Consider the following 18,349-nt stretch of genomic DNA (forward strand, 5'->3'; position numbering starts at 1 on the left):
CCCCCCCCCCCCCCCCCCCCCCCCGGGTTTTTGGAAAAATGGAGTGCCTCGGCCCCCCCCCCCCCCCCCCGGCGGTTTTGGCAGACATGGAGTGCCTCGGCACACTGCGCTGCAGGCGGTTGCCGCTTTTCAGGACCCTGGCCCAGTCGAGGGCTCGGTGGCCTGTGCGTCCCCTTCACAGCGGCAACCCGAAGCAAGCAGTAACAGCTCATCACCCGATTTCCAATTGCAAATTGTTGGCTGCGTTCAAAGACTGTGACGTTGGGTCCAATCTTGCATCCTGTGAAAGCAACCCTGATATCTTACCTCTACCTCTGCAGACCGACTTTTCCGTTGTCAGTACTCTTCACCTCTGATAACTCAGTCGTCACCTCGCAACCGACATAGGTACGACACCTGCAACGACCTAGGCAACTTGGGAAGTCCGTCCTTATCAAAGTCCCTTGTTGCCGCGATAAGCCTCTCCCACACGTTGTGGAGCCTTGTCTCGCCAGCCCCCCCAGCGGCCGAACCGGGTGACAGCATATCCATGGTTTAACAAACACGAACAATTCAACCTACAAACTAGATATCGACGATTTCACCATCTACGACAGAATTTGCGCGCTGCTCGAAATCAGATTGCCCGACATATCCCTCGGATTTGAGAATCGAAAAAAACAGATACGCCCAAGTCAACTGACCACATGAACTCCTCACAAAACGACAGAGCTCGAATTCGTCATCACAGATAGCAACCCGATAACAGAATCTCGCGGCGAAATAACAACCAAACTCGGCCCATTGTGCTCCATCGCTTAATCGAAAGACGGTAAATCGTCCGTCAGCTGTGATACCAGAGGATTTCAAGAAGCCATATTTCCGGCTACACTTCGGACCATTCATTCACCATGACAAGACCTAGGCGGTCATCCGCTACGAGCGAGGAGAGCGCGGGGACTGGGAGAGAGCAGGTATTAAATTCAAGAGTGGGATTGCGTTAGCACCTCTATCTAACAGACATTCTGGCCACAGGAACTGGGGAGCATGTACGATTACCTCGCAAAGATCATCCTCCTTGGGCCAAGCGGGTCAGGAAAGTAAGCATCTCTAACCCAATTCCACAACTCTGATCCCCATCTAACCGCTGAAACCCCAGATCCTGCCTCCTTCATCGCTTCGTGAAAAGCGAATGGCGCGTCCTCTCCTCCCAAACAATCGGCGTCGAATTCGCCTCCAAAATCATAAAAGTCGGCACCGGCGCCCGCCGGAAGCGCATCAAGCTACAACTCTGGGACACTGCCGGAACCGAGCGCTTCCGCTCCGTGTCTCGCTCCTACTACCGCGGCGCCGCTGGAGCCGTGCTCTGCTACGACATTACATCCCACAACAGCTTCTCCAACCTACAGCCCTTTCTCAACGACGCCCGCGCGCTCGCCTCGCCGAACCTGAGTCTCATCCTGGTGGGGAACAAACTCGACCTAGCCGGGGGCGGCCATCCCGGTGACGAAGAGGACCTGCTCGGCCCGCTGCCGCCACCTACACCAAGCAGTATCAGCGCGCATAGCATTCCGTATACAATTAGTAGTGTGCATACGGGGAGCGCGGGCGTCAGCGTGGCTGGGACGCCGTTGCAAGCGGGGAGCTACGCTTCGTCTACTACATCTACCATCCGCCCGGGAGACAGTACGAGTACGAGTTACGGGTATGGACTCGGGTCGCAGCTACAAGCTACGGTGGCGCCGGATGGACGAGAGGTTTCGGCGGTAGACGCGAGTCGATGGGCAAGTATGGTCAATGTACCAGTGACGATGGAAGTCAGCGCCTTCAGCGGCGAGGGTGTTGACGAGGTGTTTGGGAGACTGGCGAGGATGATCTTGACCAAGATTGAGTTGGGCGAGATTGACCCAGACGATCCGATGAGCGGGATTCAGTATGGCGATTATGGAGGTGGATGGAGCGGTGGTGCGAGCGATGGAGCAAGTATTAAAAGTTCCATGACCGGGGACGAACAGGGAACAAGAAATCGGAGGCGCAAGCCAAGGCGAGGAGTCCAGGGGTTGAGGGAGTGGGAGGAAGTCTTTACGCTCACCAGTGGCAGAAGGAGGAACAATGGTTGTTGTTGAATCTGCATGGGTCGATGTTTTGGGTCGTCATTTTTCTGGGAGAAGGCGTTTTTTTTCCCAGCCTTGCCTATGATACCATATGCGTCTTGCTTTTTCTTTGGTCTCAACAATGGCACATCCCTCGTTTTGGGAAACAGCGGGGGGCATGTTGACAAGTCAGGGCTTTATTAAGGAGTGTGAAAATTGGCGTCGGCGGAGCGGTTTTCTTGAGCCTTTGTTTTGCATAGCCTACCATTGTATTGACTTGTAGATTATGACATTTTTTTTGTATTTTCAAGCCTGGCGTTTACTGCTTGTAGACTTCGACATTTGTACCAAGATTTTTACACATCTTTTCTCTACCATGTATGGAGAAAGCTGAGCGCTTGATAACGGATCTTGTGTTTCCGGAGTGCGCCCATCCGCCTCAACCGGGATGGTACTTCTCCGGGAACGGAACGATATAACTTTTGGTCTTCAAAGCCATACATAATATCCGCACCTGTGATATCGCGCCTAATACCGTGCGAATGCACCTCTCCCATTGTCACACCAGGGTCGATTGCAACAATGAGGGTCGAAAGTCTTTAAAGGGCTGGGGCCAAATGTTGCTGAAGCTGGCCGTAGCCGCGCCCACACGGTGGGGATTTAGCCTACTATGTGAATAGGGAAGCGGAAGGTCTCCCTCCGCGCTTCAGGGGTCTTGGGCCAAGACTTCTCTCACGTTATCAGATCTCTGGACTTTATACAGTCTCGGCGTGTTGTTATCGCAGACTTCATTCCTGTTCAGTTGAAGAATCACAGGTCATGGTCATCAAGATGAAGAGTTGACAATCCGTTTGAGAAGCGCACACCGTCATGATGTTTTGGGTCGGTTCAACAGCTACGGCATCTGCGGTTCATAGCATAACGATACAGACACAAGATGCCTGACAGCTCCGAGAAGATATGCATATGTCAAGATGAAGCAGCCGCGTTGCAACAACGTCCCCGCTGTGCCTGCATCGCCAGCATGATGGATGGATTTGTAGGTACGTACCACTCATAGTCTGGTGTTTAGGTTCATAGAGCGCTACAAGCGTCATGCTTAGTGGGGTGTTCAGGGGTTCTCATGCAGCTTGCAGCTGGTATTGTACCATTCGTTCCCTCGGGATGTCTTTCCCCGCCAACTTGCAGAGCTTCGTGAGGAGGATGAGATCGATGGGACTAACAGCCCATCAAGGTACCCGGACAACTTGGCTAGGTACCTCTGCTCTACTATCCGAACATATCGCATCCTCGACTTAAATATGGGAAAACTGAGCTTTATTCTCTGAATCAAGTGGTTCATCCTCAGCAGCATCTCTCCTCGTCAGTGTCCTGTCGTTTCTGTCTCTCTGGAAGCAGGACGGGAAATTGTTTGATACTCTTGTTATAACACATCCCCTCCATCGATCCTCACTTTTCTACCTATACATTCCTTCTACAACATGTCTCCTTGCTCCGTAATCCCTATCGACAAGGACTGGAGGTTCAAACAAGCCGACAAGGAGCACAGCAAGTTCCTGCCCGTCGCCCAGTTCCCTACCAATGTCCACCTAGACCTCCTCCACCACGGCTTGATCCCCGATCCCTTTATCGGCAAGAACGAGCTCGACGTTCAGTGGGTTGGCGAGGCCCAATGGACTTACAAGACTACCTTCAAAGGAGCCAGTGTTCCCAAGAATGGCAAAGCCGTCCTGGCCTTTGACGGTCTCGACACCTTCGCCACTGTCAAGCTCAACGGCAGCACTATCCTTGAGGCAGACAACATGTTCATCCCCGAGCGTGTTGAAGTTACGTCTTTGCTAAAAGAGGATGATAACGAGCTTGTCATTGACTTTGACAGTGCTTACCTCAGGGGGTGGAAGCTAGTTGAGAAATATCCCGATCACAAGTGGGGGTGCTGGAACGGTGATAACTCGAGACTGGCCGTGAGGAAAGCGCAGTATCACTGGGTGAGTTATCTCGGTCTGTAGCGTCTGGTCTTGGAAACACTTTACTTACTAGTTGCATATAGGGATGGGATTGGGGCCCGACCCTACTGACCTGCGGTCCCTGGAGGCCAATTAACCTGGAGATCTTCGAGAGCAGGCTGGCAGATCTCAACATTCAGTCGACTGTTCCGGAGGACCTCAAGTCTGCCGATATCGAGGTTACTGCTGAGGTCGAGGGCAAGGCAGACAAGGTGCGGTTCGATATTTCTCTCGATGGCACGCAAGTTGCTTCGGAAACTGTCCAAATCAGCTCTGACAAGGCCACGGCCTCTTTCACCCTTGAGAATCCTTCACTCTGGTACCCTATTCGATATGGCAAACAACCCCTGTACCTGGTCAAGGCTACTCTTATTGCCGGTGATAGCGAGGAAGACAAAGTCAAGAAGAGGATCGGCTTGCGCAGAGCTGAGCTCATCCAGCGACCACTTAAGGGCCAGCCCGGCAAGAGCTTCTTCTTCCAAGTCAACAACATACCCCTTTACTGCGGTGGCAGCGACTGGATTCCTGCCGACAACTTCATCCCTCGGATCACCAAGGAGAGATACTACGACTGGATCAAGCTTGTGGCCGACGGCAACCAGTTCATGATCCGCGTCTGGGGCGGCGGTATCTACGAAGAGCAAGCCTTTTACGACGCCTGCGACGAGCTCGGCATTCTCGTATGGCAAGACTTCATGTTCGGCTGCGGCAACTACCCTGCCTGGCCTGCCCTTCTCGAGTCCATCGAGCGCGAAGCCTACGAGAACGTCAAGCTTCTGCGTCACCACCCTTCCATCGTCATCTGGGCCGGAAACAACGAAGACTACCAGTACCAGGAAAGCGTCAGCCTCACCTACAAGTACGAGGACAAGAACGCCGACAACTGGCTCAAGACCGACTTCCCCGCCCGCTACATCTACGAGAAGATCCTCCCCAACGTCTGCTCTGAGCTCATCCCATCCACTTACTACCATCCGGGCTCACCCTGGGGCGACGGTGTCGACACACACGACCCTACCGTGGGCGACATCCACCAGTGGAATGTGTGGCACGGCACCCAAGAAAAATGGCAAAACTTTGACAAGCTCGGCGGCCGCTTCGTGTCCGAGTTCGGCATGCAAGCCTTCCCCAACGTCAAGACCATTGACGCCTACCTGCCCCTCGGCAAGAGCGATCCTGATCGGTACCCTCAATCCTCAACCGTGGACTTCCGCAACAAAGCCGACGGGCATGAGCGGCGCATCGCGCTCTACCTAGTGGAAAACATGCGCTACGGACCGGACCCGCTCGAGCAGTTTGTGTATGCCACCCAGCTCATGCAGGGCGAGTGTCTGGCCTCAGCCTACCGGCTCTGGAAGCGGCAGTGGAAGGGCCCCGGCAGGGAGTACTGCGGCGGCGCGCTGGTGTGGCAGATCAACGACTGCTGGCCGGTCACGAGCTGGAGCATTGCCGACTATTATCTGCGACCCAAGATGGCCTATTTCACGGTCAAGAGGGAGATGGCGCCCGTGAGCATTGGTATCACCAGGACGGAGCACCGCCACCCCAGGGATCGGTACACGCGCGTGAACGTGGATGTGAGCACCAAGGTGGAGGTGTGGGCAAGTAACCTGACGCTCGAGGACCTCGAGGTCGATTGTCTTGTGAAGGCGTGGGACGTCGAGACGGGCGAGCAGACGTTCAACGAGATGGTCGCCGAGCGAATCGCCCTCCCGGAGAACAGGTCGACGGAGATTGACGCCAGGGAGGTGCCCGTCATCGCGGGCGGTGGAAAGGACCAGGAGAAGCGCACGGTTGTGGCGGCGTACTTGTTTGATTGCGATGGCAAGCAGGTTGCTAGGTATGTGAACTGGCCTGAACCGCTCAAGTATCTGCATTTGCAGAAGCCGAAGGAGCTTAAGGTGGTGCTGTCGGAGGATGGCACGGCGGTGGAGATCAGCGCCGAGGTGCCGATCAAGGGTCTGGTGGTGGAGACGGAGGACGATTTGGTGGTGTTTGAGGATAACTTGGTTGATATTGTGCCGAACGAGGTGGTGAGGATTGGGGTCAAGGGGGCTACCAAGGAGACGAAGCTCGAGGCTAGATACTTGGGGATGTTATGAACGGGACAAAGCGGGAAAAGAAATGTATTTTCAGAGGTGGATCATACCTAGATACATCTCACGGTGGTCACCTTTTATGTAAAATAGGAAGTACACGAAGTCGTCTCAATCACATAGACTTGCTTTCAGACTATATGCCTATGTATATATACAAGGAATGACCCGAACCTAAACGCCATCGCCAAAACCACTAAAAAAGAAAGAAGAAGCAAGAATTACAGTCCAATATTTTCCTTTCCTTTTTTGTCTTCACATCCGCCCCAGAACTTAGCAGCAGCCAGACTCACCGCTAGCCTTGGCCTCTTTCAACTTCTTTTCATCAACAGTAGTATCAAGACCACCCTCGACCTTCTCATTAGGGCCAGCAATGAGGATCTTAATAACCTCACCCTCCTTAACCTTCTTGAAAGCCTCCTCAGCATTCTTGAAGGGAACAACGCCGTTGACGAGCTTCTTGACATCAACCTTGCCCTGCTCAACAAGCTGAATAGCCAGCCTGTAGTCACCGCTGCCGTAGCGGAACGAGCCGCTGGCCGTGACCTCCTTGATACAGAGCGCCATAATGGGGAAGGTGATGTTGTCCTTGCCCATACCGCCCTGGACGTAGTGGCCGCCCTGACGGACGACGTGAAGTGCCGCCTGGATGGAGGGCTCGGCGCCGCTGGCGTCGATGACGGCGTCGGCACCCTCGCCAAGGTCGGCGGCCGCGATGATGTTGCGCGCGTTCTCCTCGGGCGACACCCGCTGCGAGAGGTAGGTGTGGGTGGCGGCGAACGACTTGGCGAACTCGAGCTTGGAGGGGACAATGTCGACCGAGACGACCTTGGAGGCGCCGTAGGCCTTGGCAACGGCGGCGCAGAGGAGGCCGACGGGGCCGGCGCCCATGACGACCACGGTCTGGCCGGGCTGGATCTTGGCCTGCTTGGTGATGTGGACGGCGACAGCGAGGGGTTCGATCAGGGCACCCTCCTGGAGCGAGACGGTCTCGGGGAGCTTGTAGCAGAAGTCGGCGGGGGCGGTCCAGAAGCCGGTCAGGGTGCCGTCGTAAGGAGGGGTGGCGGCGAACCGCATTTCGGGGCAGAGGTTGTAGTGGCCGGAAAGGCAGTGGACGCAGCGGCGGCAGGGGTAGCCGGGCTCGAGGGCGACACGGTCGCCGACGGAAAGAGTCTTGACGGCATCGCCGACGGCAACAATGGTACCGGCGGACTCGTGGCCGAGAACCATGGGGTCCTTCACAACAAAGTGGCCGATAGCGCCATGGAGCCAGTAGTGGACATCGGAGCCGCAGATGCCGGTGTAGTTGACGGCGACGAGTACGTCATGGGGGGAGTTGATCTTGGGGACAGGCTTGTCCTGGAAGCAGACGTCGAGGGGCTTGTTAAGGACGAAGGAGAGGTTCTGGAGAGGGAGGAGTGATCAGTACTAGCTTCAGGGTGGAACAGGGTAAGGGGAAACTTACAGACTTGCCGTCGGTAGCCATTTTGAAGATTTGTTTAGTGGTGATCAGGGGACAAGGGGCACTATCTCTGTGGTGTTGTTGACGGAGGTGACCGAGGACAGAAGTTGGACGGAAAGACAAGATTGGAAGAGGAGAGCTACGAGGGAGGAAAAGATGGAGGGAACGGGGACAGGTTTAAATATGTCATCCTACCTATCATGATGTTAGTCTAACATGGCGGCTCGGAATCTTCTTTTACCCAGGAATCCGGTTAGCTACCTAGCTATGGGGTCCAGAGTCCAGATTCCAACAACGACTGTACCTATGCCTTGATGCTCTGTCTGGTCTGGCCACCCCTCCTGCTAGTTCATCGTGCGTGTTGCCGCATCGAGGAGGATGGAGGCTTTGAATGGGTTGTCATACGCTAGTGCGTGGAGCTGTGGCCGTCCTGGCAGCAGGGAAAAAAAGTCCAAACTGTCAGAGATCATGCCAGGCGAGTAGTACGCAGGGCGGGGATTCGTTACCCAGCACCCGCCTCAATGAAGATTGTCAAGATGCAGCAGAGCGACGGGATGCATGGAAGCAGCTGTGTTGGAGTTGTGTTGGGAGATTGCAGCAAGCACATTGGACGCCCAATTACCTACGCCATGTCATTGACGCTGTCTGGTCTGTTTGTTAGTGAAAGCGTTCCCGGAGCTAGGGGTGCCCTGCAGCGGGTTCAGGGGGGTGGCCGAAACAGAACCCCACACTCCCCTCCGCTCCACGCAGCCGCATTCCCATAGCTCCACATCTTTCGACTTTATCCAAGGCATTTAACCGTGCCAATCACCGACGGAGCGCCTGTCCAACAGTATCCGCCGGCATGGGCCAGACATGATGAGTCGGGCTCGTCTGGGTAGGAATTGATATCAGGTGAGAGGCGGAAACTTTTGGGATAAACTGATAATAGGATGCTTGGTGATATCCAAAGCCGTTTGGGCGTGACCGCGTATTCGCGAGGCGAAGTCGGAAAACCGGAGGGATCAAGAGGACATTGTGGGCTGATAGGTAAGAGAAGAGTCGGGCTATTACATGCGGAACAACCTAGGTCTCGGGAGTGTCCGCTGTAGCTCCAGGACATTGATATTGCGCAGCATTGCACGAGCTGGGCTTCAATATACTGGATGGGGGGCGGCGGGATGCAGGTTCTATATATTTAACATGATCTGCTTGCTGTACATCGTTGGCGGCAGGTTGACATTGCTATGGTGAAGACGTCTCCTTTCATCCCTTCTCGGGGATCATTACACCGGGAAAGCGAGCGCTCTGTCATCCCATCAAAAGCTCACCCGGGCCGTTAATGCACAGCGGATAGCTCGGGAAACACATCTGCATCCAATGTACACCAGATAAAAGGAAGCATTGCGAAAATAACAACGAAGTCCACAAAAAGACAATAAGGTTGACAAGGGCGAGATTCGAACTCGCGCCTATTTCTAGACCAGGAAACTCGGGATGAGTGAATTCAGGTGGACCTGAACCTGGCGCCTTAGACCGCTCGGCCACCTTGCCATCGATATTGTATTTTCATCGTGACAGTGGCTTTTGAGGACATTATGGAAGATGCTCAGCATACACTAGGTAGTAGCCACCACATACATAGACTAGTACATAGCTGAGGTGGGGCCGGGCGGTTTTTGGCGGGGTTTAAACTCTCAGTTGAAAATGCCAAGATCGGGTATGTTACTGACGTCGGTGTTCTAGGGCTGGCGTGTCTAGAACTAGAGTTCCAACCGAATGGGTAAGCCAAGCATCACGAAACGGAACATCCCGTCTTCTTTTCTTTTACCATAGAAGTGACTGTGAGTGACAAGGTGGGTTAGGATTGAATCGATTGAATCGCAGTTGATGGGATTGGGAGTTTTGGTATCGTGAATGCCACTAACACTAGGGCAGGTATCCTACGCCTTCGGATACCCGATTATCATCTCTTTGAAACCAACGGCCTGATGCACCATGTTTTGAGGCCCATAGCTTTTCGACTTGCCCTCGTCTCCCCTCTGAGGTCGCTCACCATCACCCATCATCACCTCTTCTTCACAAAATGCACCATGGCATCCAGCGCTAGAACATACAATGTGAGTCAACCAACCTTTCCCCGCTCCACAGAACCCCAAACACTCACTCACCATATCGTAGGACGCAATCGATGCGCTCAACTCCCTCCAGACCCCCTTCGCCGTCATCGAAGCCCGGCGCAAAGCGGGTATCCGTCCCGATGCGCACTCGGTAAAGGAAATGCGTGCCTACCTCGCCCGCATCGGCTACTCCTCCCAAGATCTCGATCGCCTCAACATCGTCCACGTAGCCGGTACCAAGGGCAAGGGCAGCACCTGTGCCTTCGTCGACTCCATCCTCACGCGTCATCAGCAGACTCACGGCGTTCCCAAGCGCATCGGTCTCTTCACCTCCCCCCATCTGATTGCTGTCCGGGAACGCATCCGTATCGACTCCAAGCCCATCTCCGAGGAACTGTTTGCCCGCTACTTCTTCGAGGTCTGGGATCGTCTCGAGACATCCAAGCTGGCTCAGGATGAGGTGGAACTGGGAAGCAAGCCCATTTACGCTCGCTATCTTACCTTGATGAGTTACCACGTCTACCTGTCCGAGGGCGTCGATGTAGCCATTTACGAAACTGGCATCGGGGGTGAATACGATGCCACCAACGTGGTGGACCGTCCCGTGGCCAGCGGTATCAGCACCCTTGGTATCGACCACGTCTTTGTCCTGGGTGATACGGTCGACAAGATTGCGTGGCACAAGGCGGGTATCATGAAGACAGGCAGCCCGGCATTCACGATTGAGCAGGTTCCCTCCGCAGCTCAGGTGCTCAAGGACAGGGCGGTGGAAAAGGGCGTGGATCTCAAGATCCTTGATGTTGATTCCAGGCTCAACGGCGTCAAGATCCGTCCCGATGCACCCTTCCAGAAGAAGAACGCAACGCTGGCTATCGCGCTCGCTGAAACTGCTCTCAAAAAGTTGGACCCTTCTTTCAAGCCTGGCAGCGACAGTTTATCACCCGAGTTTGTCCAAGGCCTCGAACAGGTTGTCTGGCGTGGCCGATGCGAGGTCAAGGAGGAGGACCAGGCTGTCTGGCATCTTGATGGCGCACATACCGTTGACAGCCTGAAGGTGGCGGGAAGATGGTTTGTCGAGGAGTGTGTCAAGAAGGCCAAGGGCGGACCCAAGGTGCTCATCTTCAACCAGCAAGGCCGGTCTGAGGCCGTTGACTTCCTTGATGGCCTTTGCAACACTGTCAAGAGTGCTGATCCGGAGGGAACTGGCTTTAGCCATGTTATTTTTTGCACCAATGTGACATATGCGGCGACTGGCTACAAAAAAGGTATGTTGTCCTGGGTCTTTCCATGATTTGCTCATGCTAACCTTCAATAGACTTTGTCAACCATCAATATAACCCCAAGGACATTGAAAACATGACACAACAACGAGTCTTCGCGGAGAGGTGGTCGACCCTCGACCCCTCTGCGAATGTCATGCTTATCCCCACTATTGAGGAGGCCATCAACAAGGCCAGGAGCCTGGTAGACACCACGGAAGGCGAACAGAAAGTGCAGGCACTCATCACCGGCAGCCTTCACCTCGTGGGTGGCGCGCTCGGCATTTTGGAAAAAGCAGATGCTCTCTGAAGGGGAGATGTGGTTCGGCAGCAGTTTTCAACATTTATTTTAGATATCCCTCCAATTTTCACATGGTATGTACAGGGTTTGGCATTTTGCTTCGCAGCATCTTTTCTTCGTTACAAACACAGGGAAATACAGGAAAAGTACAGGAAGATAGAACAAGGGGGTAAAAGGAAAAAAAAGCAAGCCAGTACTTAATATTCAACATACTCAACTGTCTTGAGAAGACCACCAAGAAGGTGGAAGCTTCCCGTTACAAGGACATTACACGTCTTGCCGTCCTTGCGCGCCTGCTCAGCGATCTTTTGAACCTGTTCCATGGCCGGCTCTACTGCGTTGTAGACCGAGGTCTCGGTCCCCGCACTAGCTTCCTGAACAATCTTCTGCCCCTGCAACTGCACCGCGAGATCTCTCTCCGGCTCACCCTCCGCCGGCGCCTTTTCCTCGTTCCTTGTGAGCACCGCGTAGGTGAACACCGGCGTCGTTGTCCCGCTTTGCTTCTGCGCGGCCGTAAGAAGAGCCCTCAACAAGACCTCCGGGTCCCTATCCTGCTGGTTGAACACCAAGACATTGACATCGCCCTCCTTCACCTTCCCAGCAAACCACTGTCCAACACCCGCCAGGCTATCCTCCGTATGCGCTCCATCAACAAACCACTCTGTCCCCTTCGAGTCTTTAAAAGACTCGCACCTGCCCTTAAGGCTAGCCTCCCTCAGACCCTTCTCAAACTCAGCCGGGATATCATCCAATTTCCAACCTTCCTCCCCAAAAGCCCCCTCAAACTTATATCCCACCCTGATTAAGTGCTCCCTCGCCGCCGCCACGGCCAACGCCATGTTATACTTTTGAAATGGCCCTTCCAACTTGGCCCCCTCCACGCCCTTCCACTTCTCAACCTGCCCATCCTCCACCTCCACCAGCCTCTCCACCTCCTTCTCCTGCGCTCTATTCCTCAACACCTCCATCACTCCTTTCTGGGCTTCCCCGTCCAGCCTCCTCGTAAACCCTTTGACCCCCTGCCTGAAAATCCCGCTCTTATTCCACGCAATTTTCTCCAGGGTATTTCCCAACATAGCCACGTGATCGATCCCCAGCTGCGTGACCACGCTAGCCGTCACGCACTGCGGGCTCAAAAAATTCGTCGAGTCGTATTCTCCGCCAATCCCACATTCAATCACCGCTTGCTGCACCCCCTCGCGGACAAAGATGTGAAAGGCCAAGATGGTCAAGAACCGAAAGTAAAACGGTTTCGTGCCGGGCCCGTCATACTCTGCCTCGGACTGAACCGGATCGCGAGCTGCTCGGGCGGCGGCCGACAGCCGGTCCCAGACTTTAAAGAAGTACAGCGCAAACTTTTCGCGGGAGATGGGCACGTTGTCGAGCTGGATCCGTTCGCGGACCGAGAGGACGTGCGGCGATGTGTAGGTTCCCACGACAGGCTTTTTGATGATGTGGGCACCACCACCGCCGCCGTCATGAAAAGAAGGAGGAGGGGGGTATTGGGAGATGATGGAAGATACTAGCGCCGACACGGACCCTTTACCCTTGGTTCCCGCTACGTGCACGCACTTGAGCCCCGTGGCGGCAAGGGATGAGGGCGTGTAGCCGGCGCGGGCGAGCCAGGAGAGCATTTCGGGGATTGCGAGGGAGTTGAGGTCCTTTTTGGCGGCAGGCTTCTTGTTTTGGGAGTCATTGTTAGTGTCGTCGCTACTACCGAAGAGGTTGACGATAGTGCGGTTGGATTGGAGTTGGGCGAGACGGGATAGGGCGTCGTCGTAGGTGCGCTGCGAGGAGACCATTGTGTAAGGTGTGGTATGGCAAGTGTGAAGAGGAGGTCGGAAGGTGAAGTGGTGGATGTTTGTTGTTGTTGGCTTGGCTGAAAATAGTTTTGCTCTTGTGGTGAGGCCAGTGAGCGAGTGGGAAGATGAAGTAGAGAAGCGGTTGGGTTTGTTCCGCCGAAAGCGGAAGCTGGAGAGTTGTCGCTGGTGGATAGGTCGAAGTGAGTGTAGAAATCGACGAGACATTTATCGCTCAATTATCCGGAAGTTTTGCCAGGTGAAAGGCTCAGAGCCAGTGGAATACTCATATGGATGAAGTTGAGGGTATTGTTTCGTGATCTCGTATGGTGTGCTTGATTTCCATCCCGGCCCCTCACTGCAGAAGTCGCCGTCCCAGCGCCGCAACTCGGAGCCCGCAATTCGTCACGGCAACCAAAACACGGAAAATTTCCCCAATAATACGTTTTGTACAAAGCTTTGAGAATACCGAGGACGGAGAATATTGTTGAATGAAATCATGCTGCCTAATCGCCGAATTGAATCCATTTCATCTGACATAAACTACACGAATACAAAGTACGCACACGAATACAACCAGAAAAAAAAAAGCGCCTCTATTTTGTCTCGGATTGCCACTGTAACCTTAGAGTCTCACAACAAAGGGAATGCGTGCTAAGCCTACTACTCGTAACGAACAATCCTATTTACTCCACCCTCAAGCTCTGCAGCCTGGCCTCTGCCTGAATGACATCCAACGCCTGCTGAACCTCCAACACCTTCCTGACCTCACCGAGCCAATCCCTGCTGAGGGTCTTGGCCCAGCCCTTGAGACCGTTCATCTCTCTCGCCGCATTGTCGAGATCGCCCTCCTCAAGGTAGGTCTGAGTGCGGGTAAGGATGCTCTCAACATCGTCACCAGCCGCAAGGCCCTCCTTCTTGAACATCAGCTTGCTGAGGACATAGCTGGAAGCGTGGCTGGCGACACCGGCATCCTCGGGGAGAAGAGAAGCCTTGCGAACCTCGGTAGTAACGCGGCGGAAGCGGTCGATGAGCTCGGCGGTGGTAGGAATGCCACGCTGGTAAGCAGTGGGGTTAATGGAAGCGATAGCAGCATCGACTACGGGGTCGTCGGCAGCAATCTCCTTCAAAGCAACGAGCTCCTTGATGAAGGGACGGGGGTGGTGAGCGTCCTCAAGGCTGGCACGAACGGCATCAACAGCAACATGGAGCTGCTGAGTGCGGAGGTTGGTATCGACAACCTCGTTCAAGCCAGAGGTGAGCCTCTCAAGCTCGGCAACAGCCTTGTGAAGCTCGTTAAGCTTGCCAAGACGCCCATCGCGCTCCTGCTCAACGTGCTTCTTGATGTTCTCGGTAAACTGGCGCTGAAGCTGGATGGCCTGCTCAAGGAGACGGTTGTTGAGCTTCTCCTCGGCAATCTGATGCTCGCGGTCCTGAATCAGGTGGACCTTCTCATCGTAGCTCTTCTTGAGGCGGGTGATCTCCTCCTCAAACTCGCGACGCCAAGCAGCCTCCTGAGCGGCCATGGCGGACTCAACCCGAGAAACAAGCTCGTTGGCGGCCTTGTCGAACCCATCAACGCGTGCCCTAACCTGCTTAGCAGCGTCGGCCTCAACCTTGGCCTTCATCTCATTGATCTTGTCGGCAACCTTGGAGAGCTCGTTCTTGGCCTTGCAGATGGTGGGGGCGTACTTCTCGTTGGCGTTGTCGTGGTTGATAACGGTGATGACGTCGTTCAACATCTTGACGAGGTCCTGGACAATGGGGTCGGTGGCACCGTTGACATTCAAGGGGTCAATGGGCGAGGCAGGGGGCCAGCGAGAGGGCTCGTCGACCTCGGGAGCCTTGAAGGGCTTCTTCACGGGGGTGCCGGAAGCATCGGTGGCGGCGGGAGCAGGAGCAGGTTCGGCCGGAGTAGCGGTGGTGGTGGCCTCGGTCTTGGGAAGCTCAGCAGTATCCTCCTTGGCAGCAGCAACAACGGCGGGCTCAGACTTGGGGACAGCGTCCTGGGCGGCAGCGCCAGCCTTCTTGATAGAGCTAGACTGACGACCGGCAGGCTCGCCACCAGAGGCAACGCGCCACGAGGCACCACTCTGGGCAGGGACCTTGACCTGCTCACCGGAGTCGCGAGGACGACCGGTCACCCGGCTGACCACATCGGGGAAGCGCTTCTTGAAATCCAACTCCTCCAAGTACAGAACAGCCTGCTCGCCATAGGGGATGTACTCGGTGAAGAAGTCGTGGAAGGCGTCGTTGATGCGCGAGTAGTAGACGCCACCACCAAAGGCGATGGCGCCAAGGATGGTGAGGGACAGGAAAAAGTTGCGCAGCCTGCGGAAGAAGCCCTTTTTCTTGCGGGGAGTAGGAAGAGTAGGAGGGACGACGGGCTCCTCGGCGACGGGGGGGATGACAGTGGCCTCGGGGGTGGGGGGCGTCAAGGGGGTGGCCTCGGGAGGGACGGTGGACGTGGGCTCGACCTGGGGTGACGCAGGAGGAGGAGTGGATGGAGAAGTCAAGGTCTCGGAGGCCGGGAGGACGGCGGGCTGAGAGGGCTCAGGGACAATGGGCTTCTTGTCGTCGGCGAAGAAGCGCTAGATGGGAGCGAGGGAGTTGGGCGTTAGTTACATAGTATGATGGGTGATAAAGGCAGGCAGGCAGGTTCATAGGTACCGAGTCAGGGCTCGGGACGGGGAAGGCGAGGAACTGAAGCTTCGCAGAAGTAGATGACCTCATACCTGACCGGACACGGCCGCACGGCGCACGACGGTTGCTTGCCATTGGCGGCCAGCAACAGCGGCAGAAGGCCTGCTGCCCAGCGCCCTCACGGATCGCAATGATGTGCGCAACATGAGGGGGATGGTATAGGGCCTTGAGGCGCAACTGAGGATATGGGATGGGCGGAGGGGGGTGGTGGTTGAGTGCAGCGGAGATGTCCCGGGCCTGGAATTGCGAATTGGAGGCTCAGACGGAACGGACTGGGCTCGGAGGGTCTGAGCAAAAAAGAGCTCCCGGTCGGCAAAGTTCCGGGACGACGCGGGCAGGCAAGAGTTGGCAGCCCACCACAGGTTCAAGTTACACTAGTGTACTGTACTAGTACTTACTAGCTTCAACACAGTGTGCCGCTTTCCTTCAGGCTTCCAGTGGTGCTGCACCGACTTCTTGGCCTTGCTTCCATCCGTTTGTGGCCATTTTCTGGGCCATTTCTAAATCCAATGAATGATCCCGGTCTTTGGGTGGTCCCCCACCCATTCAAGGTCAGTTCTCTTTCTTACAAGAGCTATTTAGCTATCTAGAGATAGATAGGTATGTATGGCTGCACACTGTACGCAGATACACATCAAGCCTGTGTGGTACCAACACAGTAGTAGAGATGCAAAACACTTCTTTGCCAAAGCATACCTCTCAAAGGCAGTAAATATCTTTCAAATTGCCCCACGCTCAAAGTAAAATCAATAGCATAATTACCATTAACCACGCGCGCAACACCCCTCCTCCAGCAGGCTGTTGCCTCTATCTGCATAGTGTACAACATAAGATGGACCTACCAGTATCATGAATCATGTCCATAGGGGCAGCTGATGTGCTTCACCAGTCCTTCGACCGTGGAAGGGCACCCCGTCCAAAGAAAAAGAGGAACAAAATACCCATCGACCAGAGCCGGTAGTGAAACAGAACGATGTCATGCAGCCGCACGACAGCCCAGTCTCACATTAGAAACCCCACCCATCTCCCCTGGCCTTCTCTTTGTGCAAAGGGACCCAGGTCTGCCCTTGCGCCGGTCATTCACGCATCGACCCTTCGACACCGGCACGCTCCCCATCCACTCCTGTAGATGCACCGGGTATTTCTTCCATACGTAGCTCCCAAACTCCGAAACAGTCCCCGTCACAGGCTCAGCAAGCACAAGGCCCTCCAACCTGGGTGTTGGCCCCCTCGGGAGCTAGACTGACACCCGGTCGTTGGCCAGGGCGAGCATGCCTCGGTCCAACCTGGTCGAGGGGCAGCTTCTTCGCAATCTCGGTGAACAGGTTTTGCACGTTCTCGGCAGTCTTGGCAGAAGTCTCGAAGAAGAGAAGGCCGGCCTCCTTTGCATATGCCTGGGCGTCGGCCGTCTGAATCGCACGCTTATCGGGTTGCTCCTGGACGAGATCCAACTTGTTGCCGGCAAGAGCGATAATGATATTCTCGTTTGCTTGGCGCTGAAGTTCCTTCACCCACGACTTGGCCTTGTCCAGAGATGCCTAGAAGGGGGTTACGTCAGCTCATATCGCGGGCAGAGACAAGGACCTCGAGAGGCCACATACCGCCTGTGTGATATCGTAAACGACTACTGCACAGTTGGCATTCCTGTAGTACATGGGCGCTAGAGACTTGTAGCGCTCCTGGCCGGCGGTATCCCAGATCTCGAACTTGACCGTTGTGTTTTCGTCGAGAGCAATGGTCTGTGTTAGGAAAGCAGCGCCAATCGTGGATTCTCTGTACGAGTCAAACTGGTCCTGGATGGAGGTCAGTTGCCCGCTTCAATCCCATCAAGCGCCGAGTAGGAGCTGGGCGTACCTTGACGAAGCGCAAGACTATCGAGCTCTTTCCAACCGCCGATTCACCTGCATGCAGGTCAGCATCAAAGCCCCCCTCCATGAGCCCATCATCATTGTTACGAACCCAACAATACCAGCTTGAACTGGGCAAAGCGGTTTCCCATGCCAGGGCGCGCGCCGGGAGGTCCACGAGTGGCCATTATGGACAGATGATGTGGTGTGGTGACGTTGATGTGTAGTCGGGAGATTAGACGGGGTTGCTGGCGAAGCGGGTTGCGGCGCTACCGGGGGGCCAGATTAATTAACCAAGAGATAAAGGGCAAAGAGGTGTCAGGTGCTTGATTAGTCGTTTGCAGGTCGCCACTACAAAGGCTGGACGGGAACGTGACGCGCGAAGCAGCAAGTTTGGGTATCGGGTATGGAGTCGTTGAAGCAGAAAATCGAGGAAAACAGTTGTTGTTGAGTTCAAGACAAGAAGTTTGTTGGTGTTGAAGGTGACGGAGGGCGGGAGGAGCAGCACGCCGCCGAAAGGAAGGCCAGGGAACAGTTCAGTTTGGGAGTGCCTGGTGGTGGTGCAGGTGGACGGGATGACTGGGGGGCCCGTGGACGGATTCGCTTCAGTGTTTGGTGTTTGATGGACAGGGCAGGGCGGCCGTCATTAGGTTCTGGTGATGACGGGGAAGGTCAGGTCGCTGGAAGCACTCTGACTACGGCAGC

The 18,349-nt window shown here is 55.1% G+C and overlaps 5 protein-coding genes across 5 annotated transcripts; 3 read left to right on the forward strand and 2 right to left on the reverse strand.

Moving 5' to 3' along the window:
* Positions 1 to 890: 890 nt before the first annotated feature.
* Positions 891 to 2,105, forward strand: NEUTE1DRAFT_149717 (uncharacterized protein; the record flags this gene model as incomplete). The annotated part of the gene is made up of 3 exons (XM_009857461.1): positions 891 to 953; positions 1,015 to 1,079; positions 1,139 to 2,105. The coding sequence occupies 3 exons, from the start codon at positions 891 to 893 to the stop codon at positions 2,103 to 2,105; spliced, it is 1,095 nt and encodes a 364-aa protein (XP_009855763.1).
* Positions 2,106 to 3,553: 1,448 nt separating this feature from the next.
* NEUTE1DRAFT_90073 (uncharacterized protein) lies at positions 3,554 to 6,195 on the forward strand (the record flags this gene model as incomplete). The annotated part of the gene is made up of 2 exons (XM_009857462.1): positions 3,554 to 4,060; positions 4,123 to 6,195. The coding sequence occupies 2 exons, from the start codon at positions 3,554 to 3,556 to the stop codon at positions 6,178 to 6,180; spliced, it is 2,565 nt and encodes an 854-aa protein (XP_009855764.1).
* An 87-nt stretch (positions 6,196 to 6,282) lies between these two features.
* NEUTE1DRAFT_71383 (uncharacterized protein) lies at positions 6,283 to 7,740 on the reverse strand (the record flags this gene model as incomplete). The annotated part of the gene is made up of 2 exons (XM_009857463.1): positions 6,283 to 7,578; positions 7,640 to 7,740. The coding sequence occupies 2 exons, from the start codon at positions 7,658 to 7,660 to the stop codon at positions 6,448 to 6,450; spliced, it is 1,152 nt and encodes a 383-aa protein (XP_009855765.1).
* Positions 7,741 to 9,455: 1,715 nt separating this feature from the next.
* NEUTE1DRAFT_90080 (tetrahydrofolylpolyglutamate synthase) lies at positions 9,456 to 11,796 on the forward strand (the record flags this gene model as incomplete). The annotated part of the gene is made up of 4 exons (XM_009857464.1): positions 9,456 to 9,471; positions 9,554 to 9,735; positions 9,797 to 11,000; positions 11,051 to 11,796. The coding sequence occupies 3 exons, from the start codon at positions 9,607 to 9,609 to the stop codon at positions 11,302 to 11,304; spliced, it is 1,587 nt and encodes a 528-aa protein (XP_009855766.1).
* A 1,870-nt stretch (positions 11,797 to 13,666) lies between these two features.
* Positions 13,667 to 18,112, reverse strand: NEUTE1DRAFT_132863 (uncharacterized protein; the record flags this gene model as incomplete). Its single annotated transcript, XM_009857465.1, has 8 exons — positions 13,667 to 15,685; positions 15,830 to 16,171; positions 16,367 to 16,371; positions 16,494 to 16,608; positions 17,012 to 17,335; positions 17,399 to 17,590; positions 17,652 to 17,698; positions 17,757 to 18,112. The coding sequence occupies 8 exons, from the start codon at positions 17,830 to 17,832 to the stop codon at positions 13,781 to 13,783; spliced, it is 3,006 nt and encodes a 1,001-aa protein (XP_009855767.1).
* Positions 18,113 to 18,349: the final 237 nt, after the last annotated feature.

Source organism: Neurospora tetrasperma (genome assembly GCF_000213175.1).
Source record: "Neurospora tetrasperma FGSC 2508 unplaced genomic scaffold NEUTE1scaffold_81, whole genome shotgun sequence".
In the NCBI taxonomy this organism is placed as follows: Eukaryota; Fungi; Ascomycota; class Sordariomycetes; order Sordariales; family Sordariaceae; genus Neurospora; species Neurospora tetrasperma.